The sequence below is a fragment of the Molothrus ater genome, chromosome 3, assembly GCF_012460135.2.
Source record: "Molothrus ater isolate BHLD 08-10-18 breed brown headed cowbird chromosome 3, BPBGC_Mater_1.1, whole genome shotgun sequence".
Lineage (NCBI taxonomy): Eukaryota > Metazoa > Chordata > Aves > Passeriformes > Icteridae > Molothrus > Molothrus ater.
This window is the reverse complement of record NC_050480.2, coordinates 44,856,852-44,869,963: the sequence shown is the minus strand read 5'-3', so window position 1 is coordinate 44,869,963 and position 13,112 is coordinate 44,856,852. Positions and strand designations below refer to the sequence as shown.

Genomic DNA, 13,112 nt, shown 5'->3' with positions numbered 1-13,112 from the left:
TCAGCAGGTTGGATGCACAGGATGCTGCAGGCAGGGGCAGCTCCCTTCCCTGTCCCCGAGCCTGCAGTTCTGACTGAACCTTGAGAGAACAAGGCTCTGTTCACAAGAGTGGCCACTCAAACACTAAAAAACTAAAATCCAGGTTTAGGAAAAGCTGAGTGATCCTGACATTGAGGCAAACTCATGGTCTATAGGTGGATGATCCTACCACTCAAAAAGGTAAGTCAGTGCCCCTGTGAAGAGCAGGGGTTGACTGCTCACTCAGGTTTCTCTGCTGTGCTCAGGTCCCAGATTCAGCTACAGAAAAGACATGTGGAGGCCAGAGACAGAATCTCAACTCTGCCTACAGAGCTGCTCCCCATTCCCAGCCTCTCTCTGTTTAGTTAACACCCCTGGTCTTAAACCTCTTCATTTCTTTCACTTTCCTTCCCTCCACCCCCAGCTCAAGTGTTCTTACCATCCTGATAAGTAATTAAAAAATGGTAATTCTCTATGATAAGAGAGAAACAAAACATAGGTATTTTAACTTTAGACCTGAAATAGTGTAGCTCTCACACTGCAGTAGTATTTAGATACAAGACTCATACACTCACCTGCTTGGAAGGCTTGTCTCATTATAATCATTGAAACAAACCATTTGCTGACTCTCCAACAAAACATTACAAAACCAGAAACCTTCTGTGTGAATCAACACTACCAGAGTCTCTAAGGAACAGGTGGGCATCAAAAGAAATAATTTCTCCACAGATTAATGGTTGTTCCAGGGAGAAGTGAAATAACACCTGTTCCCACTAAGCCTATTATTTTTGCTAAGATATCATAGATTTTCTCAGTGATGCAGCTACCATGGATTCAACATTACTATTGCCCTGAGTAGATGCAATTACATACATGCAGATGAATCCTCATGCGGAACATCCCTATCCAGACTTGCTCAGCAACAGAGTTCACTGACAGCAGCAACAAACTGTGCATGTTTATCAGCAAGTGACAGACACACCACACCACAGAGGCAATATAGAGATGAACCCAGCCCAAAATCAAATCCTTCCCATTTCCTGTTCAAGACAGGAATCCAGTCTGTTCAGTCCTGCTCAGTCTCACTACACCAGCTCTATCTCTTCTTTTAATGCCACCCTTGTTGGTGTTGCTCAAGTGTTACCCCTTTGGGGAGGACAATTCACATCCAAACTTAAACAATATGGGAGTCTATGATGCATATAGAGCACCATTAGAATCAAAAGCACCCCAAGGTGCTGAACCCTGCAGGATAAGGAGAGCTGGGAACAAACTCCCATTACAAAAATCTTGACTGAATTTGAGGATAAGGGTGCTCTGTTGTTTTCTCTAATTACCACAGAAGGTATTGGTAACTCCTGATGGTTGAGCACACTGAGCACATTTCAAGAGGGAGACTCCCATGTGTAATCTCCCAGCTCCAGCTGCTGAGATCCTACCAAGCTGTCTGATAGGAGTCTAGTTTCTTGGTGCACATAACTGCAGAGAGAATTAACGTTTTCCACACTGCCAGCCTCTGTAGCACTGCTATGCATTTCCTACACTGATAACATTTTACACCACTCACCGAAATATTCTTTTAATTTGCTATTATAAGTCAATGAGTTGGAAAAAAGGATCCTTCCTTTTTTAAATTTTGAACCAACCTAGCAAAACATTTCAGAAGCTACCCTTATAAGAAGCCATTACAAGACAAATAGAGATATGGAGAGCTTTCATATATATTATGAGGTGTTTATTGAGTATAAGCAGTTGGTTTAAAAACATTGAATAATTATTACTTCCAATCTCAATATAACTGGACAAAAGTAAATGTTATGTTTTCTTTAATTTAAGGTCTTGGGCTTTACAAATAATTCATCTTACAGCTGTGCACATTACAACAGAGAATACCAAGTCTGAGTATCACTTTTTCCAGGCCTTGCCTCAGCTGAGAGATTAATGTAAAACTGCACTTGGTACAATCAGTAGTAGTAGAATTGTAGCAGACAATAATCATATATACCATGAACAATTTAGTATCTCAAAACACTTCTGACTAAGCTAAAGTCTAAGATTTTGATGTTTTCAAAAAATTATGCTAACTTTTAAAAAAGAAGTAAACAAATTTAAGACAAACAGAAAAATGTCACTGTTTTATGATGCAGCCTTTCACATGTCCATAATCTTTTTAACATCAAATCTTCCTCATGCAAAACATAGATGAGAGTGTGGTCACTTACTATATTGTTTCATTCCAGCTTATTGTGCAACCATTGTACTAAATATTGATTTAAAAAAAGTCTTCCAAACACAACACAAATAAATCCTATTCATTTTATGATATTCACTACTGCAAAGGTAACCTCACAAATATTAATTCAATTTTCACAATAAAATATTTTCACAATATTGTGAAATATTGATATGTCACAATATGACATACTAATAGATTTAAAGAATCTACTAAAATCAATGTGACACACAAAGCAGGCAAGTTGGTCTGATATGACTAGGACCCAATTTCTAGCACTATTTTATGTGTAGCTTTCATCAGCTACAGTCCTAAACACATGCATAAATCAGTCCTGAGGTATGAAGACTAACAAAATCAGAAAAAAATGCAAGTATCAATCACTGCTTAGCCTATTGATTCCAACTGCTTATCTACACTAGCCTGGTTTAAAAACTCAGTATGTTACTATCTATGTTGAGACATCTGGTAGAATTAACAAAATTAATGGTTTAGGAGACTATCTCAGCTTTATATAGGACTGAGCAGCAAAACTGAGACTCTTCAACATTCTAGAACAGCATCTGAATCTGAGGATTTGGTGGAGTTTATCTTTTCATCATTTTGCCTAAATAGCCTTTAGTACATCAATTCCAACTGCTGATTAAAAAAAAAGGGGATTTGATTCTAAGATAAATTTAACTGTATCATTTTCAATTTGCTGTGCTTAAATTTCATCCCAAAAAACCCTCAAACTCTTTCAGGAATTAACTGGGAATCTTTACTGAAAAGCATCAGCATGTTGCCATACTTTATTTTAACAAGCCATAGCTTATAGATGGCAGAGGGATAATACCTTTAGAATTTTACCTATAGGTAAAAGACATAAAAAAAACCAATCCCCTTCTTTATTCATCCAAGGTAGAAAGACACACACTACACCCTGAGTTTCTCATTCTAATCTATCTGCCAGTATTTCTCAGCTGTCCTCATGGCAGCTCAATACATAGAAATGCCAGTTTCAGTGACTTCTACATTGCTTCTATTCAGTCAGCAACTTTTAGTCCAACTATTTTCAGTTTGTTCCCTAGGATCACATGGAATCTGAACCAATTCTGGTCTATACCTCACTTTTCCATTCCGCTTCAATGGCAGAATTGAATTTGCTACAGTTCTCCCTAAGTTAGACTGCAACAGTGCCAGAGTGCTCCACTGAGTACTCATTCCACAATCAGATTTTTCCTTCCATAACCAATGTTCTTCTTCAGATGGGCTGGGAGAACACCCAAAAGTATCAAACAGAAGTCTGCTTCCAGCTCTGAACCTGCAGCTCTCTGGAAGACCAGCCCTCAGGAGTTGATACGGGCATGGACAGAGTTACACATCTTCATTACCAGCCACGAGGACAGGATAGAGCTGCTAAGCACAGCAAATCTTCAAGGCATGCAGTATTAGAATAGTACAGCTGCTGGGCAAAAAATATTGGGGAAAATGCAGCAAACTGCACACTGAAGTGTTCAGTAGATAATACAGCAACTAAGATCAATTTGCAGGAAACTAAAAAGGGATTTAAACCTACATTTCATTGTGCCTAAAAGTAAATAAATTTCAAGTTTACTAAGGCAACTGAGAGCAAATTTTCCCCCTTTATAATGAAGTCTAGAAAGACAAATACAAAAAAAATACTTCAAGTTTTCTCAGAAGTAAAAAAAACCAAATACAGTGTGATTTTCTGAATAAGCACTTAAAATAATTTCAATATAAATTCTAGAGAGTCCTAAGCTCTCCTAATGTATTCTAGTACCTAGTTTATCATGTCATTCAAAACAGAAATTGTAACTACTTATACATTCACCTTCCTTCTACAGGTGGCATGCAAAGAAATCCTTACCTATTTCACTACTGCGCTCTATTCTAGTAAACAATCAAAAAGCTGACACTTGAAAGGCCACAAAAGCAGCTGAGGGAAATCCACTGGGTTCCATTGAGGATAAGTGAGTTTGGTGTATCTGTCCTGCTGGAGTCATTAAAACATAATTCCAAAGGAAACACATTACACTCCAAGAGCAGATGATTTTACCAGCAAGCAGTTCATGTAGCATGAAACCTACCCATTAGCAAAGGAATTGAATGTTCCAAATACTTTGCTGACAAAACTGGGGGGGAAAAACCCCCAAAAAAACCCAAAAAACCAAACAAAACAAAAAAAGCCGGAGGAGTCTCAATTCCTACAAATACCTGAACAAAAAAAAAGCCCGTGCATATACCTTGTGTTGGGAGAACAAAGCACGGATCAACAAACAGCAGCTCCAGAAGCTCTCACCAAAATAGATGTCTCTTACTCTACACCCTCCCAATGATATGAGATTTTCCTGTGGATGTATGGTACAGCAGAAGAATTGGAATGGTTCGGCACTCACCAGTCTTCAGGTAGACCAGAGTGAAAAGAATGTTTTACCACTGCTGACAAAAACTAATTATATCTCTGTAAAGGACAATTTATTAATAGAGTTCTCAATCACTCCATTGGGATGGTGCAGTTAAGAGCAAACCCCTGTTTGGAATACAAGGTCTCCCATCTACACACAGATGTACAACACACTGACATGTGTACACCTGTATTTATATGTCACATATAAATACACACATAGGTATATCGTCTATTCATCAGGTATGGCATGTAAAATATAATCCAAAATCTTCACATTTCAGTGGTATCATTGATTACAATTATCATGAGGTACTATAAAAGACATAACAAGGTGGAAAAAAAAAATATATATTATTTATTTTATATATATATATTATTTATAGAATGAAACTGTTTGATATATTTCAGAAAACACAGGCAAACCAAGTGTAACTCAGCATAATAACAAGAATTCTTTTTTCCAGCCAACACAGATGATAGATGATTTTGTGCTTGTCCACTTACAGAAAAATTTCCTTTAAGTGCCAAACTAATTTAATTTCCTGTACCTAGTCACTGTGCACAAAACTGGTTTTTATCTCTTTGAAGAAACAAAAGCATTAGAATAGAATGAAAGTTCAAACTAGCCCCTTTTTATATAAATACTGAGGGTAATGGTGTTTGGAATACTCAGATTATCCCATTAGAAAAAAATAATTCATATTTAATCATATGAAAAACCCTCTGAAATACATTTCAAAAAATAGTTAGTAGCAATGGGCTTTATGAAGATTACTTTCCACTTAATTTTATTTTGCACACTGTGTTGGCAAATTTTTATCTTAATACCTTTTGTCAGGCAGCATGTTTGTTTGAGGATTATTTAAAAAGAAAAACCTTTCAGACAAAATCTTAATCATTTTTGAACCAACTGAGACTAAGTAAATACCTGGCATTCTTCCATGTCAAATATGTCTGGATACCTTTTCTTCTGGACACCCTTTTCTACTGGGTATACAGCAGCACAAAGGGAAATAATTCTCCTTGTTATAAAATGTGAGACAGGTAACAGCATACAATGTACAGGTCTGTTGCTTAACTTTCACGAAAAAGTCATTTAAATCTCAAAACTGAAAGAAGCCACAAAATTATAAATCCCTCCCTCACACCTGAAACCTGGCAACTTCCTTCCCATGTCCTTGTGACACCTTTTGTCAGTGAAAAAAACCTGTGCAGAAGGTGCAATAGCACAAGAGCAGTTGATGGTAAAAGAGAAAACTCTGCCTTCCTTTCCTCTTATAGGATATATAAAGTTAGATCCCTTTCTCCTGCCCAATATCCATCATATCTGAAAGAACTATCTAATCCTGTTTCTAATGTTGTTCATATTGTCCAGAAATTGCAGAAGTTGCTGGATTCAAGAGCACTAATGGATAGATGGCCAGGCTTCATTTCTTAAGAAAATTAGGGAAAATTTCCAGGAACTGATTTGATTATGGCATTTAATCACTTTTACTTTAAGAAGAAAGTACTACATGATAGAGGTCTTGAATCTAGGAAAGGAAGATGTGATTTAAATTATTTAAAAACAATAAAAAAAATCAAACTATCCAAAAAGATAAAGGAAAAAGAATCCGAAGCAAAACACAGTTCCAAGAAGTTGCAATGACCATTCCTAAATTACTCCAGAAGCAATGGATTCACCTTCTCAGGTGAATCACTCCAACTAATGAGCTTTAGTGAAATACAAGGCACTTGGGTCCAGAGAAGGTTCACTGGAAATAACAACCAGGCTAAGAATAGATGGCCTGAATGCTTTTTATGGTCTTAAATGCTTTATAAAAACATAAGGGCTTTCATTTTTATCTTACATCTGCTTTTCTAATAATAAAAAGTTACACTAAGAAAATGAGCCAAAAATATTACAAAATAATACCTAGGCTGTAGGTCGCCCTTGTTTAGGACTGTGCACCTGTAATTCTGCTTGCCTAACACACCATAGCCCAAACTATGTGATGATACTCCTCATTATACAATTATTTACTATTCCATCTCCACAAGATTCCTCCCTTTTTCCTCATCTATTTCTGGTTTGTTAGTTTTTGGTTTTTTCTTTCTTTCTTGCTGATGAACTGATGAAAGTGGTACATACATGTAGCACTCCACACCCCAGTAAATATAAAAAAAAATACCTGTTTAAAATGAAAAGTGAAAATAATGCTACCTAAGCAAATAAACTAGGTTGTCATTTTATTTTTGAAACTGAAACCATTCAAGCAAGCTATGAATGTCAGTGTTTTAATAAATTGTCAGAGCTAACCATATTATTTTACAGGGAAATGATGAAACCTCAGAGCACAAAATAACTACTCAGTGCCTAGAAGAAACAGAGCACTTCACACATTCTTTCTTAGGAAATTTCAGTCGTTTTCCACTGTTGCCTTTGATACATTTAGCTGGTTCAGAAGAGTCAAGTAGGAATACTCAGACAGATGGATCACTGATCTCACAAAGTATGGAAATTCTCATTTTGGGACTCTTGCACTAAAAATGTAGGTGTTTATTGCAGAGCAAACCTTGCACCTTTAATGCACACTAATTGAGAAATAGCAGTAAATCCAGTAAATGCACACAGTTATTCTTTCTTAGGCACAAGAAAGCTGCTTATTGTTCTGACTCAAGTCAGCGTGAGATTTTGTTCATAGTACTCAGCCATTACATTACTGCTAACTTACCTGTTATATAACAAGAATACCTATTATATAAACATATCATTCAAGAGATTACACAACACAAAAGGCAAACCAGGCACTTTATAAGCACAGCACCTTAATGATTTCTAATGCAATGAAAAGTAACTGAGAACTGAAAAGACATCCTTTTGCAGGATTCTTTCCACTAGAAAACTGAGGTCACACTGAAACCAGTTTATAGCAACAATTTCTCAAAAAATTGCTATACTTTCTTCTACTAAATGAAATGAAGCACTGTTATTTTGATAAAAAGAATTGATGCTTCTCTAGGAAGGTAAGAGTGCTTCAGGCAAGACAAATTACCTCGTATCTTAAAACTTCTTTTAACAGTTGCTTCAAACAGATAAGAAGCTGTCTATATAAGTACCTGGCCTATGACTTACAAATATAAATGCAAAGGCAAAATTTATGTATTTTTCATAGAATGCACATACAGATACCAAATGTCAGTTCTATTAATTTATCAGCAAGTACATAGTCATTCATTTTAGTACCATCTTGGCTTTCAGAGACTTTCTAAAAAGAAAAATATAGACATTGAAAACATGACCTTGTGTTCATCCACAAACCATTATTTTCAAGATTGTTGTCCTCTAATATTAGTATATTAATATGCAAGAGACACAAGCAGATTCCTAATGCCTTTCTATAGAAGCTGTTGCAGTAGAAATATATTTATGATTTACTGAACACCATCTCTCTCTGCTGGTACAGCTGTAGCTCTGTATCTTCTCCTAGTGTTGGCATTTAATAGGTGCTGAGAGCACAGTAAACTACTTTGTAAACAGCCAAGAGCCACGTAATGACCACACTCAGAACTTTGCTTTATCTTTCCTGTGCAGATCTCAGAAGACCTTTGAGTACAGAGCACTGTAGACCAGAGCAGCTGCCATCAGTGTTATTTAGGCAGGGGTGTAAGTGTCCAGAATTCTGACTTTCATCGTTATGCACAGAAAACATCAGCAATTTTTTCCAGAAAATACCAGATTACCGCCAAACATAGTATGTCTCATTGGTCAGCGTGTCCTACAAAAATCTTTTTCTACTCACATCAAGTGCAGAAAATAGTCCAGAACTAGTGCAAATATTCCACCTAAGACCCCCTACAAAGCTCTCTTAAGTCTGCCCTGTTCCCAGCAGAATACCTGAGCTCACATTGTCTAATCATTCTGCAGAGGTTTGTTCATTCTCCAAAGTTCTCCAGGTGTGATCTCTGTATTAAAAGCAAATATTCTCCTAATACATGGCCCCAACACTCTGCTAAAGACAGTGCAAGAGAAAATCTGCAAGTTGATTTTTTGTTTTAAAGAAAAGTTTCAGTAGTTCATATTCAAAAACTGAATGCTTTTTCATTCACTGCATTCTACCCTATAGCATTACTTTATCACGCATTCCCCTGTACTTCCTTTAGTTCATGCCCTGCTCACATCTGTTGGGAATAAACATAAAGAAAACTGTTGCTCTACTTTACGCATGTTGCCATACACAGTTATCACTGTACATCCTGGGGATTGGACTGTGATTTTTGACATTATGCCTTTGTATGTCTGTTCTTTTGATTTTATTTTTTCCCTGTGAATTTGCTTCTCCTGGTTTCAGTATTCACAAGGGGAAGAGGGATTTAGAAGTCTGTATCTGCTTACTCTGGTACCACCTCTTCTCTCAGATATGCTTGTCATTCTCTTGGAGCAAATTGTCACTGCAGAACACACTCTGGATCATCCATGGGACTGCTCCCAGACTTAATTTCCCAAATACCATTTTCAGTCTAAGTGCCTGGCATTTCATGGGACTGACTACTTTACATTAGTTCGATTTCTTGAGGCATCCCCATAAATATCAGAGTCACGCTTTTCTCCTGCCAGCTTTCTTGACTGATGGACTTATGGTTAACACCTACTTGTCTTTTGCCTGTATAACTCCTATGTTTACAGTCACTCTTCCTCAAAAATTAACAGGATTTGAGCTAGAGCATAGCATTCAGATGAACACTATAAAGTGCATATGGAACACTCAATTACAGCATAACAAATCAAATTAACTGCACTGCAGGGAACAGCAATTACACTACTATGATTTATTTGTAAATAACTATTTGTTAATCAAAAAATTAATTCCTATTAGAAATAATAATAATAATTCTTATAGGATTTAAGTAATTCCTATATCCTTCATTTTCCAGACTGCTATTTCTTGTCCACCAAGCTCAATAATATTTTATCTTCAGCTTAAAGGTCTGCCACAGCATATTTTAGATCAGAGCATACACATGAATTTGATTATTTCCAGACACAACCAGCATACATCCAAGTCATTTTAAGACCTTTTGACAGTCTCACCCAATATAGGCAGGAATGCTCAGAAAGTTTATTTGTTCAGAAGAAGTGATCAAGCTTTATATGACACATTATGAGATTTGCCAAATTAAAACACCCTTGTAACTCTATACTGACTCACAGCACATTGAAATTGCGAATTTACAACTCTGGCAAGCTTCAGTGGACACTGCAAGAGCTTATAATTTCCAAAAAAACAGACATTCCCATAGCAAAGGAGGAAAATTCAGCACAATCATGCTATAAGCATGTGACAGCCATGAAACCTGTGGTCCCATACGAAAAAAGTACTATTTTGCAAGATAAAGAAAAGTGAATATTTAATAACTTACCCCTTCTGCCTTTTCTTCTGTGTTAGCCAGCATTTCCTGGAGGGCCCGTACTGACAGAGACTGCTCCAGCACAAAGGTGCAGATAGACAAATCAGGTGGAACATTCTAGGCAAAAGAAAACCATGAGATCACATTAGTAACACATTTGCCACACTTTCCAGTGGCTCTATTTTGCCTCACCATCCATGGATCTGAAAGATCTAATACATCTCTGAGGCTATGAAATCCAGCCACATACTGGGCTGCAACAGTTAAGTTTTAGCCAGTAAAGGGAAGCAATGCTCTGCTCAGCATGTGCAAGGTGATACCTGGGGAATCTAAAAAAGATTTAGGTCCCCTCTAAAAAAGAAAGAAATTCTCAATAAAAGAAGAAACCAACGAATTTCATCAAGTTCAGCAGATGATCGCCATGAATGTCAGGGCTAGTGCACTCCCCCTATGTGTCTGCAGAGAGGAGGAGAGGGATCTTGCAATTCTCTTTAAAAATCTAATAGTGATTACAGGGGAATAGAGGTAGACTCTTCTTGGAGTGGTCCTTGGAAGGAATAGGAGCAGCAATACAAATTGCACAAAGAAAATCAGAAAAAAAAAACCAACTGGGAGTGGAAAGGCTCCTAGGCAAAGCAATGATGGCTCTGCTTGGACATTAGCACATGGAACACATGTCCCAGACATTATGCTCAGATTGTGAGGAAAACCAAATTCAGTCTTTAGGCTACTGGTAGTTAGCCAGAGCTCATGATTATCATGAAGGTCAAGATGAATTTTCATAGTAGAAATAGTGGACACCAAGTATCAATGCCAAGTCAGCAGCTTCAAAGCCTTGCGGGGAACTATACTTCACTACAGGCTGCTCTAACTGGGATAAAACTAAAAAGTCTTACAAAAATTATTAGTTAACTTGACATGCTTGAAATAAATATCATTGAACTATTGAAAAGTTAATTTTCCAGACTATTATAAAAATTCATATAAAATTGAAAGAAGTTTCTAATAGCAATGTCTAAGTTGCAAAGTAGCAAAGTAAAATTAGATTTTATGTGGGGATCTTTTCTTCTGTTAATAGAACATGCAACTCCTACGCACCTTTACTTGCCTCCAGAAATTCTTTGGCATCCCTTCTCTATTTTCTTTTCATGTTAGTTGCATATTTTAGTTTAGGAATATTTTTATTGACTGTTGGAATTCAGTTTTTTACACCCTGAATTCTTTTGCTGCTAAAGCTGTAAAACTGCACACTTACTCAAACTGTGTACAAAGTGAACAGGCGACTTCCAAGGCCAAATTGTAAAAGTTAGTTGCAAAATCTTTCCCCCCCATACAAAAGTTTGTTTTCTCAGAATGCCTCACAATCTTACTAGCTTATTATATTTCTGTTCATCCCTACTAAACACAGCAATTCAGGTCTGTTTAATACATAATAGATATTTCATTATTTTCCAATACCTATATTTCAATGAAATTAATGTAAAATTGTACTTTAAGTTTCAGCCAGATAAAAAGGTTTTAAAAGCATCTTCTGTTGCATGGGTTTTGACTGACTTATGCAATGATACTTTGGCATGAAATATTTTTTCAGCCAACTCCTTCAGAATTAGGTCTCTCATTATTTATCAGTGTTCTTGTTACCATTTTTCTTATATAGCTAGTCAGACACTACAACAGTCCTTTTAATGGTAAGACTGGGCCAACAAACAACCAATTAGATTGTCTTCAAAACATCCTTGTAATGTAAGTACCATCACAAGCCCTTATGTTACGAAGGAGGAAAGAGAGCACTCAGAGATCTCAGGCTGCAAGGTGCTGCTTCTACTCAGTTAACATAAGGACATTTTTCCAGTCTAGAAAGCCTCACAGCCTAAGAGTGCAGCTCGCCCTCCAGTCTGCCCAGTTAAACTGACAAACAAGAGTACAAACAAAAGAGAAAAGTGTGCTCAGAAATGAGTCACTGCATCTATAACCAAACCAAGTCTCCCTAACAATATTCCCACTGTTGTTGCTGTTATTTAAAGTAGCATTTTTGCTGGCAGAACATGTCTCACACATACAATTTTGGACATATCAAATGTTTTACTATTGAACCTACCCCACAGGTTATATACTCTATAATATCGAAAATCCTGCATCATTCCAAACACTCATCAAACCAACATATCTAGGACACTTTTCCTTCATCCATTTAATTCTCCTTTATGTTCAAGACAGCCATGAGCACTTCCTTTCCTACCCGTTAAGACTAAGGCATGAAGTCCCAATGAACACTTCTCAGTTATTCTCATTGCAGATGAGTAAGGAACACTTTTTGCTGCTCAGGAGTAAAAAAGGAGAAATGTATGAGATGTTTTGCTTTAATTAAGTGAAAGAAGTACTGTGTTCTTACAGTCTAGCAAAATGTTAGAGACTTTTTTTTCATGAGGCAAAAGGGAGAGCACATTATCCCACCTCGTCTTCATTGCATGAATGCCTGGGTACTTGGTGGCCCTCAGAGAGAAATGTTCTTCCCTTAAGAGCTTTGGAAAGATGCACCCACTGAGGCTTGCAGGAAGCATGTGATTTAGACCAACTTCTCTGGCACTTCCTCAGCCAGCTCTGCTCTACTGAAAATCCAACAGGCACGACTGCATCAATCCCAGCACGTACAACAATCAAAGCATGGAAAAACAGGAGACAGATGCAGAACTGCCAATGTATTTAGCTCAGTTACAGCTCTGCTCATCCCTCTACGCTTTATTTCAATGCTGATGCTTTTAACGCTATGGATTTAAAGAATGAGGCTTTGGGCCTCAGACAAAGACTGAAGTTTCCTCTCTTGAATAGCCCCCTCCAAAGACAGTAATTCCAAGTAATTTTAAAGCTGTCATTTAAATATAACAAAAATTATTCACAAGTGTCTTTTCCATCTCTTCAAAGCATAAAATAAATGTGAGGAAAGAAACCAGAGTCAGACCTCTGATTATCTATCTTATTTTCTGTCAAATTATCTCACACACAGACAGAGTATGGCATATGAAAAATAAAGGTATTCTGTGGCAGTCTAACATTCTCTACTGA

At 37.0% G+C, this 13,112-nt stretch overlaps 1 protein-coding gene across 1 annotated transcript in view; it reads right to left on the bottom strand.

Annotated features, from left to right (window-relative positions):
• The window catches only part of RYR2 (ryanodine receptor 2), a 385,720-nt gene that overhangs the window by 260,079 nt on the left and 112,529 nt on the right, over nt 1-13,112 (bottom strand). Inside the window, 1 exon segment of the mRNA XM_054514420.1 lies at nt 10,062-10,166. Coding sequence (XP_054370395.1) covers nt 10,062-10,166 — 105 coding nt within the window.